The sequence below is a fragment of the Nannobrachium achirus genome, assembly GCF_963921795.1.
Source record: "Nannobrachium achirus genome assembly, chromosome: 9".
Classification (NCBI taxonomy): Eukaryota; Metazoa; Chordata; class Actinopteri; order Myctophiformes; family Myctophidae; genus Nannobrachium; species Nannobrachium achirus.
The window spans coordinates 35,897,614-35,912,368 of record NC_137818.1 but is presented as its reverse complement, the minus strand read 5'-3'; the positions used below and the strand labels follow the sequence as shown (position 1 = coordinate 35,912,368).

The following is a 14,755-nucleotide window of genomic DNA, read 5'->3' as shown; positions in this document are numbered from 1 at the left end:
TGTTGTAGAGCAGTGCTTCACAAAGTGGAGTCTGGGGACCCCCCAGGGTCCTTGGAGGGGTTCCAGGGGGTCCCCAGGGAGTTAACAGCATCATAATCCTTTTAACCACGTAACCATTTTTTATACTTATGCATATTCAAAAATAGCAGAATTACAAGCCTGTAGCGCCTGTACAATACATCTGCTATTTTTGTGGACGCATTTCAAGTGTTTTGAAATGTTGCATTTTTTCAACGCAAATCTTCTCTCCTGGGGGTCCCCGGAACAAAGCCTTTTCCGAATTGGGTCCGCGGCCAAATACATATCAATTTGGGGGTCCTTGACATGAAAACGTTTGAGAAGCACTATTGTAGAGTGATGCGATGTGATGTGTTGATCTGTTGTAGAATGAGATGATCTGTTGTAGAATTAAGTGATCTGTCGTAGAATGAGGTGATCTACACCTTATCAATACATCACTCTACACTCTGCCAGGGACCCCCAGAAGAGAAGATTTGCGTTAAAGAAAATCTAAATTATTCAAAATCTTCCAAACTTTTTTTGAGACTATTTGAGATTCTTTCGAAGATGGTCTAAAATAGCAGGTCTGTACTAGCCTGGGCTGGCTTCCAATTTCGGGCTTTTGATCCGGTCGGGAGCGGAAGGGCTCCTACGTTTTTCTGTAGTCCAAAACGGACTACACTTTGGCCGGAAACAACGACCGGAAACAGTTTTAACCCGTACTTGCGCATGCGCTAACTACTTGCGCATGCGCTAACTGGGTTGAAACTGTTTCCGGTCGTTGTTTCCGGCCAAAGTGTAGTCCGTTTTGGACTACAGAAAAACGTAGGAGCCCTTCCGCTCCTGACCGGATCAAACGGCCCGTTTAGTAAACGAAGACCAGGCTTTCCCCCAGCGGAAAGCCTGGTGATGCGAGGTTAGGTCTGTACAAGCTTGCATGGTATTTTTAATTAGCCAAAGTATCAAATATGGTCAAAGTGGTTACAATTATAGTGATGCTATTATCTAATTATGCTGGGGACCCCCTGGAACCCCCCCCCCCCCCCCCACTTTGAGAACCACTGTTCTAAAACACCCTATCTACAATGTTCTAAAATTGATATTTACTGTTCTAATTTCACAATCGTCTATTTTCACAATAGAACCATATTATACAAAATGTCATGCCTCAATTCTTGGTGCTCGTCAGGGTAGGGGGTCCCCAGTTAAAATATGATTATTTTGGGGGTGGCAGCCTGAAAAGGTTGAGAACCACTGTTCTAAAACACATCACATCACTAGGCAAGTACAGTATGGATGTAGTGGTGCTATGATATAATATCAATATTAAAATCCTGCGAAATGGTGTCTAGCGTCAACCAATCAGACATCCTGATACTATGAAATGTCTCCATTTGAGGACCAGACTGTGTAACCATGCTGCACAAAAACTGAAGTACAAGTGTTATATAAAATTAGACATAATCAAAATGAGTGACAGCGGGAAGCAGCCAGATGATGACACTGAAAGGCCCTCGGCTGCCAAGGAGGAGAGACTCGGCTCTGAATCTCTCCGCGGCAGAGATTTAATTCCCAGACGCGGGTCAACTTTGTTCGCTTGGAGGTGGATTGGATTATAGGAGGGGGAAAAAGGGATTTTAAACATGAGAAGTTGATTTGTAAACTAAGCAGTCTGTTAAACAGAGCAGAATATGCAGAATTTCTTTCAAAGACGAGTCAGCTGCCCCCACAAAAAATCTCCAACTGACAGTTTAAATGCAGGTATACAGACTGCATTAGCTGAATCGTTAAAGGCATTTCACGCCCAGAAATGCAGAAACATGGCACAAATTTGCAGAATATCCCTGTGTGAATTGTCTGCATGAAGCTGCACACATACAGTGCAACGTTTTAGCATTCGAGTGTTCCAATTTCATAGCACAAGACAAAACATTCACAGTTATTATCTAGGTACCCTCTGCCAGTTTTTTTTTCTCTTCCTTTTTGCATCGCCCGCTGGCAGCTTCCCCTGGCAATTTTCCTTGAGTCTGCCATGGTAGGAATGTTGTGCCACTGTGTTCATTGGCTGTTCATTGATTTGAGATGCCTATACTGTACCTATTCCTTTATTAAATGTGAGCATTTGCTTGTTGATTCATTATTATTTACTCACTAAATAGACCAGCGGTTTTCACAGTGTTAACTTTAACAATAAAATACTGTTGTTGCAAAACTCTCAAAGCACATCATAATGTGCAGGCAGTAGCTAAAGAAGAAGTTTCATACATTTACAGAAGGTTTGAGTTTATACAAGGATGAAAGAAATCAAGATTTCATTTGTCAAGCGTGTATTTTCAGCATCCCATTTAAGACTATAAGTGGTTGCAGTGTTTTCTTGCAGCACAAAAGTTCTATCCTGGTGTGCACTCTTCCATTTTGACCCATGAATAAAATGCATAAAATATTATCTGCACAGAAATTCACCCTCGGTGTGAAGTGGCTTTTAAGCAGAAAAGTGCCCTATGATAAGAACTGATCAACATAAAACCAATACTGGTACTTTGTTAATTTCTCAAAACTTAAAATTGGTTCTTGTTCATACAGACATGTTGACATTAAGCGCCTTTCAATAATTCATTTTCAATGAGAGGCGGGCGATTATGTGGGGTACGTGGAGGAGTTGAGGGGTGGAGAGACGAGCGGACGCGGGTCCCGTGAAATCCTTGCGCGCGTGCTCATTCATGCATGCACTCGCGGGCGGGAAGAGCTGGATTATGGTCATCTTTGTAAATATCGCCCGGCGTTTACTTGCGGAGCGATTGTGTTTGTGTCTCTACCGCGGCACGATCCCTGCTGCTGATCCAAACAGGAACGCCAGCGTAAATCGCCCACCATCTGAAAGGCGCTTTATTCTTATTACTAGACCGGCGCCCAAATACTCGAGGCCATGCAAGTTGGGAATGACGCAAGTCGGGAATACATGCCCCACCCATTGTACAATACTCCTGTACATATGATGTACCCTTTGTACCCCTTGTCAGTTCCATGTGCATCGCCTCTTGTTTTGGTCACTTCAGTCACTATGACCACAGCTCTCGTACTTTCTGTTCCATTGCACTCGCTGATTGGTGACGCGGCACAAACGAGGCAAAGTTCAGCGAATCAGTTGAGCCGATGTGTCAAGTTGTACAATCAGGGAACTATATTGGCTAAGAGGCACAAACGTGATGCAAATCTTTACCCATCCATGTTGGGTTGACCATTTAGGGATGCCGATGCATAAACTTCCTCCAAACACACAGAGATTCGATTGGTCCACCACAGAATCTGTGGGTCATCCCGAAGAACCGCTGAGATAGATACAGCTATCTGTGGGGGGTTTGGGTTCTCAGATACCTTTGGTCCGATGAAAATGCCAATCGACAATTTGGCCAATTCGTTATTAAAAAGGTCTTAAAAGTCATTAAATTGTAACTTTAGAAATGTGCAGAATGCAGATACCCTGCAGTGCATACAGTACACCTATCCTGTATGTTGGTTAACTATTGAGTGAGAATACTAAATTGATATGTACTGGAGAGTACTACTGTAGTTAGTTAGATATTACTAGGTTTCTCCAGATGGCAGGAATGCTAAAGAAAAGGACTAAGGTCTGTCTCTGTTACCACATTTAGAAAAGGTGCTGTTGTTTTCTTTAACTAGAGTCAGGTTGGATTAATGTAGGCTACACAGTAAAGTCCTTAATGTTAATTTAACTCAAACCTAAAGGAAAACGTGGTCCCACTTGTTCTCTCTACTTTGGCGTTAAATTAACAGTTTAACTGCATACATGTTTCGCACAATCCTACAGCGTGCTGCATCCGTTTTTGTTCATGTTCAACACTTTGAACATAAATTATTGTAATAAAATGTGCGTGCGTGTGTGTGTGTGTGTGTGTGTGTGTGTGTGTGTGTGTGTGTGTGTGTGTGTGTGTGTGTGTGTGTGTGTGTGTGTGTGTGTGTGTGTGTGTGTGTGTGTGCGTGCGTGCGTGCGTGGCGTGCGTGCGTGTATGTGTGTGTCTGTGTGTAGCTGCTGGCTCACTCGGCTGTCGGAATACTAATCATTACAATGTTGAAATATTAATAACTATCTGCCTTTCATATCCACAACACAGAGAGGGAGTATCAGTGTGTGACTAGTAACACCCAGGCTTTCTTATTCCCCAGCAGACCCACACTGAGAGAGAGAGAGAGAGAGAGAGAGGAGAGAGAGAGAGAGAGAGAGAGAGAGAGAGAGAGAGAGATAGTGTGAGACTGTGTGGGTACAAGTATGTATGTGTGAGAGAGACTGTACGTGTGTGTGTGTGTGTGTGTGTGTGTGTGTGTGTGTGTGTGTGTGTGTGTGTGTGTGTGTGTGTGCGTGCCTGCGCACACACGCGCATTTACGCGCACATACTGTATGAGCGCGCGCACACACACACACACACACACACACACACACACACACACACACACACACACACACACACACCACACTAATGTGCGCACACGCACACACACATATGCAATCATTACCATTAATATCATTAAGGACCATCACCTCTTGCTGCTTGTTCACACATTTCTCCTGACAGCCACTCTCTCTCTCTCTCTCTCTCTCTCTCTCTCTCTCTCTCTCTCTCTCTCTCTCTCTCTCTCTCTCTCTCTCTCTGTCAATGACATGCACACCTGCTTGTTCACATATTTCCCCTGACACCCGTCATCTCTCTCTCTCTCACACACACACACACACACACACACACACACACACACACGTGTTTGTGTGCATATATTATCCAATGGAGTTGTCCAATTATGCCGAAGCTTCTGAGGAACAAAATACCACACTGGAGTAAATGCTACTACACTTCTACAACACTATAGTACTATTATTGTGAAGTTCTATTACACTATAGTACTACTATTACTATACTACCACTTCTACTACACTATTAGTACTACTTTTACCAATAACACTCCCTAATCGGGAGATAAGCGACCGCCACGTCGCATACACAAACTTTAGAAGGCAATCGTAGCCAATCAGGAGGGAATATGGGAAATGTTGATCCATGTTGATGACATGACTTCAGAGATACCGCATACCGCTTTGCGTGATTTTAGGCCAACATCTGTAGGAGCAGTGTCCAAAAATGTGTTTTTGTCCAAAAATCGGCCTGATGGTGGCGCTAGAAGAGGGCCATGTGAGAAATCAGGGGCGGAGGTTGTGATTTGCCATCCAAGGAGCGTGTAAGCAAAGTTTGGCATCGATAGGGTCAACGATGCCAGAGATAAGGTAGGGGAGTAGGGGCAAAAGTGTGACGGAGGGACAGCCAGTGGAGCTTTTCATAGTAACTTGCGACCACTTGCGACAAGTTCTACTACAGTACTGCTACTACACAGACAGGACTACTACTATTACAGGACTAGGACTACTACTACTACAGCAGTAGCACTATTACAGTACTACTACACAGTACTAAGGAATGACCACTCAATCTCAATCCCCAGCTCCTCCTGGCATTGTGTCGAAGTGTCCTTGAGACACTGAACACCTAACTGCTCCTGACGAGCAGGTTGGTGCCTTGCACGGTTGCCTCCACCATCGGTGTGTGAATGTGTGTGTGTGAACAACAGTGAGGTACAACATCGCATCTGCTGTGCCAGTGGGGCTTTGGCAAAGCTCCTTAGAAGGGTGTTTGAAAACCCTGACCTGCTGACAAAGACCAAGCGACTGGTCTACAAGGCAGTTATCCTGCCCAGCCCACTCTCTTATACGGTGCAGAGACATAGACCACCTACAGCAGACAGCAAAGTCAGTGTACTTGAGGAGTTCAGAAAAAGCGCTTCAAAGACAACATCAGGATCGACCTCCAGAAATGTCCAGACAGCTCTAACTGGGAAGACCTTGTTCCTAACAGAATGGTATGAAGTCTGTATGAAGGCAGTCCCTGCCAGGCAGCTAGTCTTTTTGAGGGTGACTGACCATGCACAAAAAAGGCTCTTCCACATCCCACTTCCAGCACTTCAATGTCCACATTGCAAGAAAGTATGAGGTTCCAGCATTGGCAGCATCGTGATGATAAGGATCCCCAGGAGGACAATCATACTCAACTCTGCATGAGGGATCACTGATGAGGATGATGGAATGTGTGTGTGAATGTTCTCTGCAAAGCAGTGGTTCCCAAACGCATTCATGTCAATTAAGATGTATTTGGCCGAGGAACCCCCTCTTCACGTCACGATTATTTCTCAATTATGATTAATGAACGATCATTTTGAAAAACAATAGTGAAAATAGCAATCAAGCTCACAGCGCGTCTGCGATGTGCCGCATTGTGAGTTTAAGTTAAGTGGTTAATCAAACAAATGGATTTAGTCCATTATGTAAAATCTATTGCACTTTTTTTTGGTATAAATTCGTTGATATAAAAAAACAAAAAACCTGCTTCTCGATATCGGTTCCCCAAGGACCCCTGGGCCTCCAGACCCCACTTTGAGAAACATGGCTGCTTTGGATAAAGGTGCTATATAAATGTACACTACAGCAATACTACTGCTACGACACCACTTTGGCACTCGCCCTCCCTCCAAGCATTTCACCCTACACTACTACTACTATAGCACTACTCCTACACAACAGTACTACTAGTTTGTGTCGTCTCTCTCTCTCTCTCTTTCTCCCTCTCTCCCTCTGCAGTTTTGTTATTGAAGTAGCTAATAAGCGTGAATGTGAACAGCAGACTTGCATGCACGCACACCCACACTCCCCAGTGTGTTTACGAGTGCAGCATTTTTAAGAGATTAAAACGCTTTGAAGGAGACGGGTGGGGGACAATAAACGGCTGGAAACGGCAACAACAGACAGGAGAGAGAGAGCGCGAGAGAGAGAGAGAGAGGAGGGGGAACATGTTAGATGGAGTGTGTGAACTATAATTACACAATGTCAACAAGAGAAACCGAATGAAACACACGCATACAGCGTATTGTAACACACAGACACACTTAGGGTATGATTATACGGGTACGTTGTCGTATGAGTAGCGGAGGGGGAAGTGATAACTAGTTAGTTAAGTAGCTAACACACAGAGGGAGAGGAGATGGAGAAGATAAGATCAAGAGAGAGGGCGGAGGAGAGGAGACAGAGCTCGGTCGGCTTGAGAGAGACAGAGGGTGAGAGAGAGAGAGAGAGGAAGGGAGAGTGAGACAGGAGGGGAGGGAGAGAGGGCCATTTCACACAGCGCAATAACCTCTGACATCTGGTTTAAAACAAGAAATACAACAAACATTAATAAAGCCAACATGTCTGCATTAGCTACTGTCAGAACAGATTCAAAGCACTGTTCGCACTTCGCATCCCTCAGTCCATTACACCCAACTGGAACAGGTGGCGCTAGCGGAAAAGCCATGGGGGTGTAGAGAGACAGGACACAGGTGGACACGGAGAAGGGAGAAAGCCATGGGGGTGTAGAGAGACAGGACACAGGTGGACACGGAGACGGGAGACATACTAGACATGATGGACAATAATTGGTCAGCAGAACCCTGATAATCCATTCATTTTTGTCAATTGTTTCCTCCTCCCTTTACAGTGAGAGATGTCCACCCCAAACAACAATAAAGCCAAGGTGGCAATGCATCTACTGTAGTGTCCTATTCAAATATACTTTGAGATAATTATGTTGTGTGCAAGTGGTATCTTTGGCTTAATGCCCAATTCACACCAGCAGGTGTGAATTGAGCGTGCCAGCACAATGCTGGCACATTCTGATTGAGAAGCGAGTTTCAATGCAACGTCTATGAACACAAGAAAACCTCAACTTTGACGCTAGTGGTAAATGGCGCATTTAAATAGTGCCTTTTATCTGCAGTGCTTTACAATGTGCATTGCACTCCTCCGTTCATGCACATATTCACACACCGATGGCGGAGGAAACCATGCAAGGCACCAACCTGCTCATCGTGAGCAATTAGGGGTTCAGAGTCTTGCTTAAGGACATTTTGACACTAATCCAGGGGGAGCCAGGGATCGAACTGGGATCCTTCCATCTCCCAAGCGGCTGCTCTACCTCCTGCACCAGCACACTATTTTTCTCCCCTTTCATCAGAGAAAGTACTGCAGCGCATTAAGTACTCCACTATGTTTTTTTCATTCTCTGCAAATATCTTAGTCAAACCAACATTATCCTGGTGGCGCAGTTTGTTTATGCTTATTTATTAAGATTATAAAGATCAAAAGTGTCATTATGCAGCTCTGGGGATGTGGTGCTACTGTATGAGCGAGACAGGCGCAGAGCCTGACAGGCGGCTATCGCTGAGCGTGGAGAGGTCTAGTGACCCACAGCACCACTTGAAATGGACACAAACAAACCGCTGTAAGCGAATATTAAAGTTTTAAACTAGCAGCCGTAGATAGATAGGCATCTAAAACACATTACATAAACAATGTGTCCCCAGTGTTGTGGGAGCAGGGACCAGTTGCGGAGTCATGCAGCTGAGCTCCACCAACAGGACGGAAATAAGATAAGGTAAGACATTTCATTGATTCCGCAAGGGAAATTCAGTCCCCAAAGGCAGCACAGCAGCTGAAGATACAGTTACAGTTACTGTAGATACAGCAGGGTAAAATACATCATTAACCCATTTAGACCTAAGGCCAATTCTACATCTTGAAAAACATGCAGTATGTAGGCTACTGTATGTTTCTCAGTGGTTCTCAAACCCGGTGCCACGCTATGAGATTGTATATCTGCTATTTTTGAATAGCTAAAGTATAAAATAATGGTCAAAGTGGTAAAAATGCAGGTCTCTTGCAGCTTGCTCGTAAACAACATATTGCATTTAGCTGTTAAATAGGTAATGCAGTCGGCCAATATTGATTCGATCAATATCGATTCCTTTCCCATCTACAGCTGCTAGTTGAAAATTAATTCCTCCCCACACACATTTGTGTATTGTCACTGCTGTTGCATTCTCTACTGACACACCTGCCAGTGAGGAGCCCCCATCGGGAGGACAGAGGTAAAGCCTCCGTCCTACTCTTCCGGCCCAACACTCCCTGCTGACAGGTGCCGCCCCAGCCCCGTAACACCACCCTCCCCGTCCGGCTTCCCTCCTCGTGTTACCTCCCATACGGCTAATTGACATCAACAATGATACGTGGTAACAGCTGTCACTCACAACCTCGGACGCGCCCCGTTTATTTTATGTAGCATTGTGGACTATAGCGTCAGCGCTGGCTGGTGTGAATTGGGGCGTAATGGTGGTGCTAGTTCAGGGGTCTTCAACAGGGGGTCCGGGACCGGTCCTCAGAGTTACTACAGGGGGTCCTCCAAATATTTTTTTTTCTTTTTTATACTAACCACTTGAACCCTAGCGTCCATATTCTGAGAACTTTAGCCAAAAATAGCAGATCTACAAGCTCACAAGCTTGTACAGTAGATCGGCTATTTTGGGCAAAGAGCTTCGGTGTAGAGGGGAAAAGAGCAGACTAAGTACATAGTGAAAGGTCATGTTTGAAAACACAATTTGACATGATTCCAAAATACACTGTTGATTGTGCTGTCAAAAGATTAAACTATATGGAATCTATTAACAGGTTGTGGGAGGTCCCTGCTTCATCTCTCTCTCAACTAAGGGGTCCTTAACAATGTGATCTCATCAGGTAGCCTACCACTCCGCCTTGTTTACCTTATTACACCTGTTATGTAGGCTGTAACCTAGCAACGGCCTCCAGCTGTCAGATGCAATGTTAACCAGCATCAGTTTGCTACTGGCCAAAAGTGAATTAGAACAACTTATAACGACTGTGGTGTAATCACACTAATCCATTGAAGCTTGAGCTATGGCGTAAGATATTGCCACTGCTGTGATGATCTGCGGCATTCAGCCGCGTGCCTACGACCGCAGCATATCAGGGCTGGTATGTAATTGTACAGTAGTATAGCACTACCTCTCATGTATTATTACTTAATTATGCGGTTGAATTTCCCCTCAGAAACCAATTAAGTGAAATCTAATCTAACACTTTACTGTTGATATGAAATGCGAACCCCAAATCATCATGACCTCTGACCTTTAAAACACGGTACAGTAGTTTGAGGGTTTTCCCGATATGACCACGCCCCCACAGTGTGGTCATTGCCAGGGCCAGAGTTCTCTGGCCTCCAAGAAGCAAAGACATACTGTAGAAGAGGAGTTCCGAGAGACATTATACTGTAGCAACACAGACAGCTATCAGAAAACAATGAAACCACCAACACGGAAACAATTAATAGAGAAACTGTCAACCATAACAGCAGCATCAACAGAGACCAACAAAAAGCACTCATCTTCAACACAGAGACCATCAATACAAAGATGTTCACCACTAATTATCATGTAGATAAAGAAGAAATCCGCACACTCATCTGTTCCAGTGTCATTTTACGACGCCATTAAACGCCATTAAATTACATTGGAGCAGATGAGTGTGCAGGTTTATTCGTTTTTTCTTCATGATACTTTCCAACGCAGCACCTCAACCAAGTCATGTGCAGATTCCATTAGTTTTTGCAACACTAATTATCAACCATGGAACCATCCAGACAGAGGCCATCAACTCTCGCTTTCCAAATGTCTCTGGAGACCTTTGTTTTACAACACAAATACACTACATACTTACATTGTAAGACACACAAGACAATGTACAACACACATCACACACACAAACGCACTCACTCGCTCACACACGCACGCTCACTTGACAGTGATTGTAAAGTAACATGTAACACAATCAGATGTCTGTTTAGCAGTTCATTAACGCAGTCATCTGTCAGAGATAGACAGATAGGATGAGAGAACAGACATGCAGAGTAAAGAAATTAACAGACAGACAGAGACAGACAGTTAGAGACAGAGACAGACAGACAGAGGGTGTATTAAACTTCCATTGCACACAGACACTTACTTTCCCCAGAAAACGATTCCTGCTCTGCCTTTCATGCTGCCAACAAAAAGGACAATGCAAAGACTAATCCCCTGCTCCAAAATCAAAATAAAACGACACACCGGCAGACAGCTGTCAAACGGAAGACTTGTCAGGAAAAGAAAGAAAGAAAAAAAAGAGAAGGAAAGAGGAAGAGGAAGAGAGAGAGAGAGAGGCAGCAGCCGTATCGCTTGGCTGTAATCCCATTATAGTGAACGAACATTGTTCTGAAGAGAGAGGGAGAGAGAGCGAAAAAGAGGAGTGGTCCAGAGGGAATTGAGAGGGGCGGGTTAGGGGACCGTGTAGAGAGATTCCCCTCTTTGACACACACACACACACACACACACACACACACACACACACACACACACACACACACACACACACACACACACACACACACACACACACACACACACACACACACACACACACACACACACACACACACACACACACACACACACACACACACATATGCAAGCTCAACCCAAAACTAGGCAGAGTCATGTTACTTAATATTTAATTATTCGCTGGTTAGAGGCGTGAAGAGAGAAAGAGAGAAGATCAAAGGTTTTCTACCATCTCTCTCTCTCTCTCTCTCTCTCTCTCTCTCATATACATCTCTTGTAACTCTCTCTCTCTCTCTCTCTCCCTCTCTCCCCCTCCTTATACATATGCCTCATCATGTTGCAACTAAACGCTAAATGAATTTTAAATGACTTATCATCATACATCAAAATAAAGAAACATGGGAATTAGTGGGATGGCAATGTGTGTGTGTGCGTGCGTGCGTGCGTGCGTGTGTGCGCGCGTGCGTGTGTGCGCGCGTGCACGCATGCGTTAGGACACCAGTGAGCTCAGCTGGGAGTGTTTGTCCACTTCTCATCAGGAACCTCATACAATATTAATCACACACACGCACGCTCACACACCCACACACACACACACACACACGCTCACACACCACACACACACATGCCCACACCCCAGGCTGTTTTTACCATGTGTGAATTGAGCCGCAGGGGTGTGTTTGTGTGTAGGGATGGATGGATGGGGGGATGAATTTAGGAGGAACAGAGAGAATTGTTTAATGTCTCTCCCTCCTTCTGAACTCTGCTTATACCGCTTTCTGTCTGATGTTCTGATGTTTCCTCGGGTAAAGAGAGAATTGGGGAGTTAACTGAGGAGAAGAGGAGGTAAATGATGGAGGAGAAGAACGGCAGAACGAGAAGGAGGAGAAGAGGGAGGTGAAGGAGAAGGAGGCAAAGGAAGGAGGCGTGGGAGGAGGAGAAGGAGAACTGGAGGAGAAGAGGGAGAGGAGGAGTAGAAAGGGGGAACAGGAGGGAGAGAAGGGAGGTAGAGGGAGACGAGGAGCAGGACGGGGAAGGAGTGGAGGAGAAAGGTAGAGGGGGATGAGGATGAGGAGGGTCGAAAGAGAGAAAAGAATTAGGAAAGCAAGAACAAAGAGGAGAGAAGAGCTGTCAGAGAACACAGAGAGCGTGAAGGAAACAGAGACAAACGAAAGAGTAATGAGGGGGAGGTGTGTGTGTGTGTGTGTGTGTGTGTGTGTGTGTGTGTGTGTGTGTGTGTGTGTGTGTGTGTGTGTGTGTGTGTGTGTGTGTGTGTGTGTGTGTGTCTGAGTGAGGCCAAGGGTGAAAGGTGACGCACAGTAATTGGAAGGAAATGCGCATGATGGAGCGAGCGAGCACGAGAGGGAGTGGAGAGCGAGAGAGAGAGGGAAAGCGATAGAGAGAGGTAGGGGGTGGCAGGTGGAAATAAATGAACCGTCAGACAGAAGACAGACAAGACAGACAGACGGACATGAACTCCAAAAACACATTAATAATTCATAATAACTGCACCAATATAATGCAGATCACATTCAAACTAATGCTAATATGACATAAATATACAGTATTGTTAAAAAAATGCATTAATAATAATAATATTGTGTGTTTAATTGGTACACTCTGGAGAGAGGGACAGGGGACAGGGGGGGGGAGAGAAAGGGGGAGAGAGGGAGATGGACAGATGAGCGGGTGGCACGGAAAGCGTGCTGAGATCGCGGGTTCAAGTCCAAAAGTTTAATAAAAAGAAAAGAACTGTTATATAATGAGAGAGAGGACAGTTGACAATAGTTGGTTTGTTAGCTACTGGCAGAAAGAGGCATCACACACTCTCTGTCTCGCTCGCGTGTGCGTGTGAGAGGGAGCGCGCGCGCGCACACACACACACACACACACACACACACACACACACACACACACACACACACACACACACATTGAAAGGATCCAGAATCTGAACTGTATTTACCCAGAATCCATCGCAACTGTATTCTGTCTCTGTGTTTTAATAGCAGTGGTAATCATGGTAATCAGTTGCAAATTTTCCTGGACTGTGGAGCTGCTTTTCCAAAGACTGGAACAGATACGACGTGGAGCACAGCCACTACTCAGCGGCGTTCCAGTTGCACTGGTAAATGCTTCTCTAGTCTTCCAATAAACATCACATTCATTCATTAACACACACACAGACACACACACACACACACACACACAACGATATGAACATTTCATATCACGATTATTGTGTCAAAATAAATCGTGATTTACGATATTATCACGATAATCAAATTACGTTATCCTGGGGGCGGAACATTTGCCCAAAAAATGCCGATCTACAAGCTCACAACGCGTCACAACACGTCACAACGTGACGCATTGTGAGCTTGTAGATCAGCTATTTTTTGGCAAAGGCATCTGATAGAAAGTGGAAAAAAGACTATCAAGTACGTATATTATAAGTACCTTTTACCAATTATAGAGGGTTTAAGTGGTACCGGATATGCAGCTCGGCAAATAAAGGGTGAATTGATCTCAGTGCATGATGGAGGACGATATCACGATAAATTAAATCTCCACGATACAATTATCGTGAGTGTTTTTTTATCACGATAAACGATAATATCACGTATCGTCCCATCCCTAACACACACACACACACACACACACACACACACACACACACACACACACACACACACACACACACACACACACACACACACACACACACACACACACACACACACACACACACACACACACACACACACACACACACACTTATTCACCCATTCATACACACATTCACAGACAGACCACGTCAGATGCAACCATGCAAGGCATCATCGACCTGCCTGTCGGGAGGAGTCAGGGTTTTTTCAGTGTCTTGCTCAAGGACACGACGCCACGGCAGCCAGGACGCGGTGCCAGGAGAAGCGCCTGGTTCCCAGACGACCACTCTACCACCTGAGCCACCGCCTCCACATCATCGTGAACCGATGGCATGACTCTTGGGCCCAGCGTGTGGTAGCGGTACACCTGCTGCTGCAGTCGCCAGGTTGAGCAGAACAATTGCTGTCGTGGGTCCATTTATTAAAACAATAAAGGAGCTGTCACCTCCCCTTTGTACAGGCCATTAATCATGTCTATTGTTCATAATAGTGTTTAAATACTTGGTGTCATTAAAATACGTGCGTGCATCAGGAGCGTGGGAGGAAAAGTCATGTGGAGGAGGACTATAGTAGTAAAGTCAGTAGTTAATTGGATATTTCGCAAACAATACCGCAGGTCGCAAGTTTAGTATGTGAACGGTCACAGCTTGTCCGTATGTATATACAGTATACAGTATCTCTGTCTATGAGTTTGCCGCTCTGACGTCACTGTGATGTCAGGGGTACCACTCTTAACAGAATGAGTTTGCCGCTCCGACATCACACTCTGG

At 45.0% G+C, this 14,755-nt stretch overlaps 1 protein-coding gene across 1 annotated transcript in view; it reads right to left on the bottom strand.

Moving 5' to 3' along the window:
* The window catches only part of plxnb3 (plexin B3), a gene marked incomplete at both ends in the record, with an annotated part of 68,180 nt that extends 53,777 nt beyond the window's left edge, over positions 1-14,403 (bottom strand). Inside the window, 2 exons of the mRNA XM_080732718.1 lie at positions 12,148-12,264; positions 14,267-14,403. Of these exons, the coding sequence (XP_080588844.1) occupies positions 12,148-12,264; positions 14,267-14,403 (254 nt within the window). The remainder of the gene's footprint in view (positions 1-12,147; positions 12,265-14,266) is intronic.
* Between the last annotated feature and the right edge of the window lie 352 nt (positions 14,404-14,755).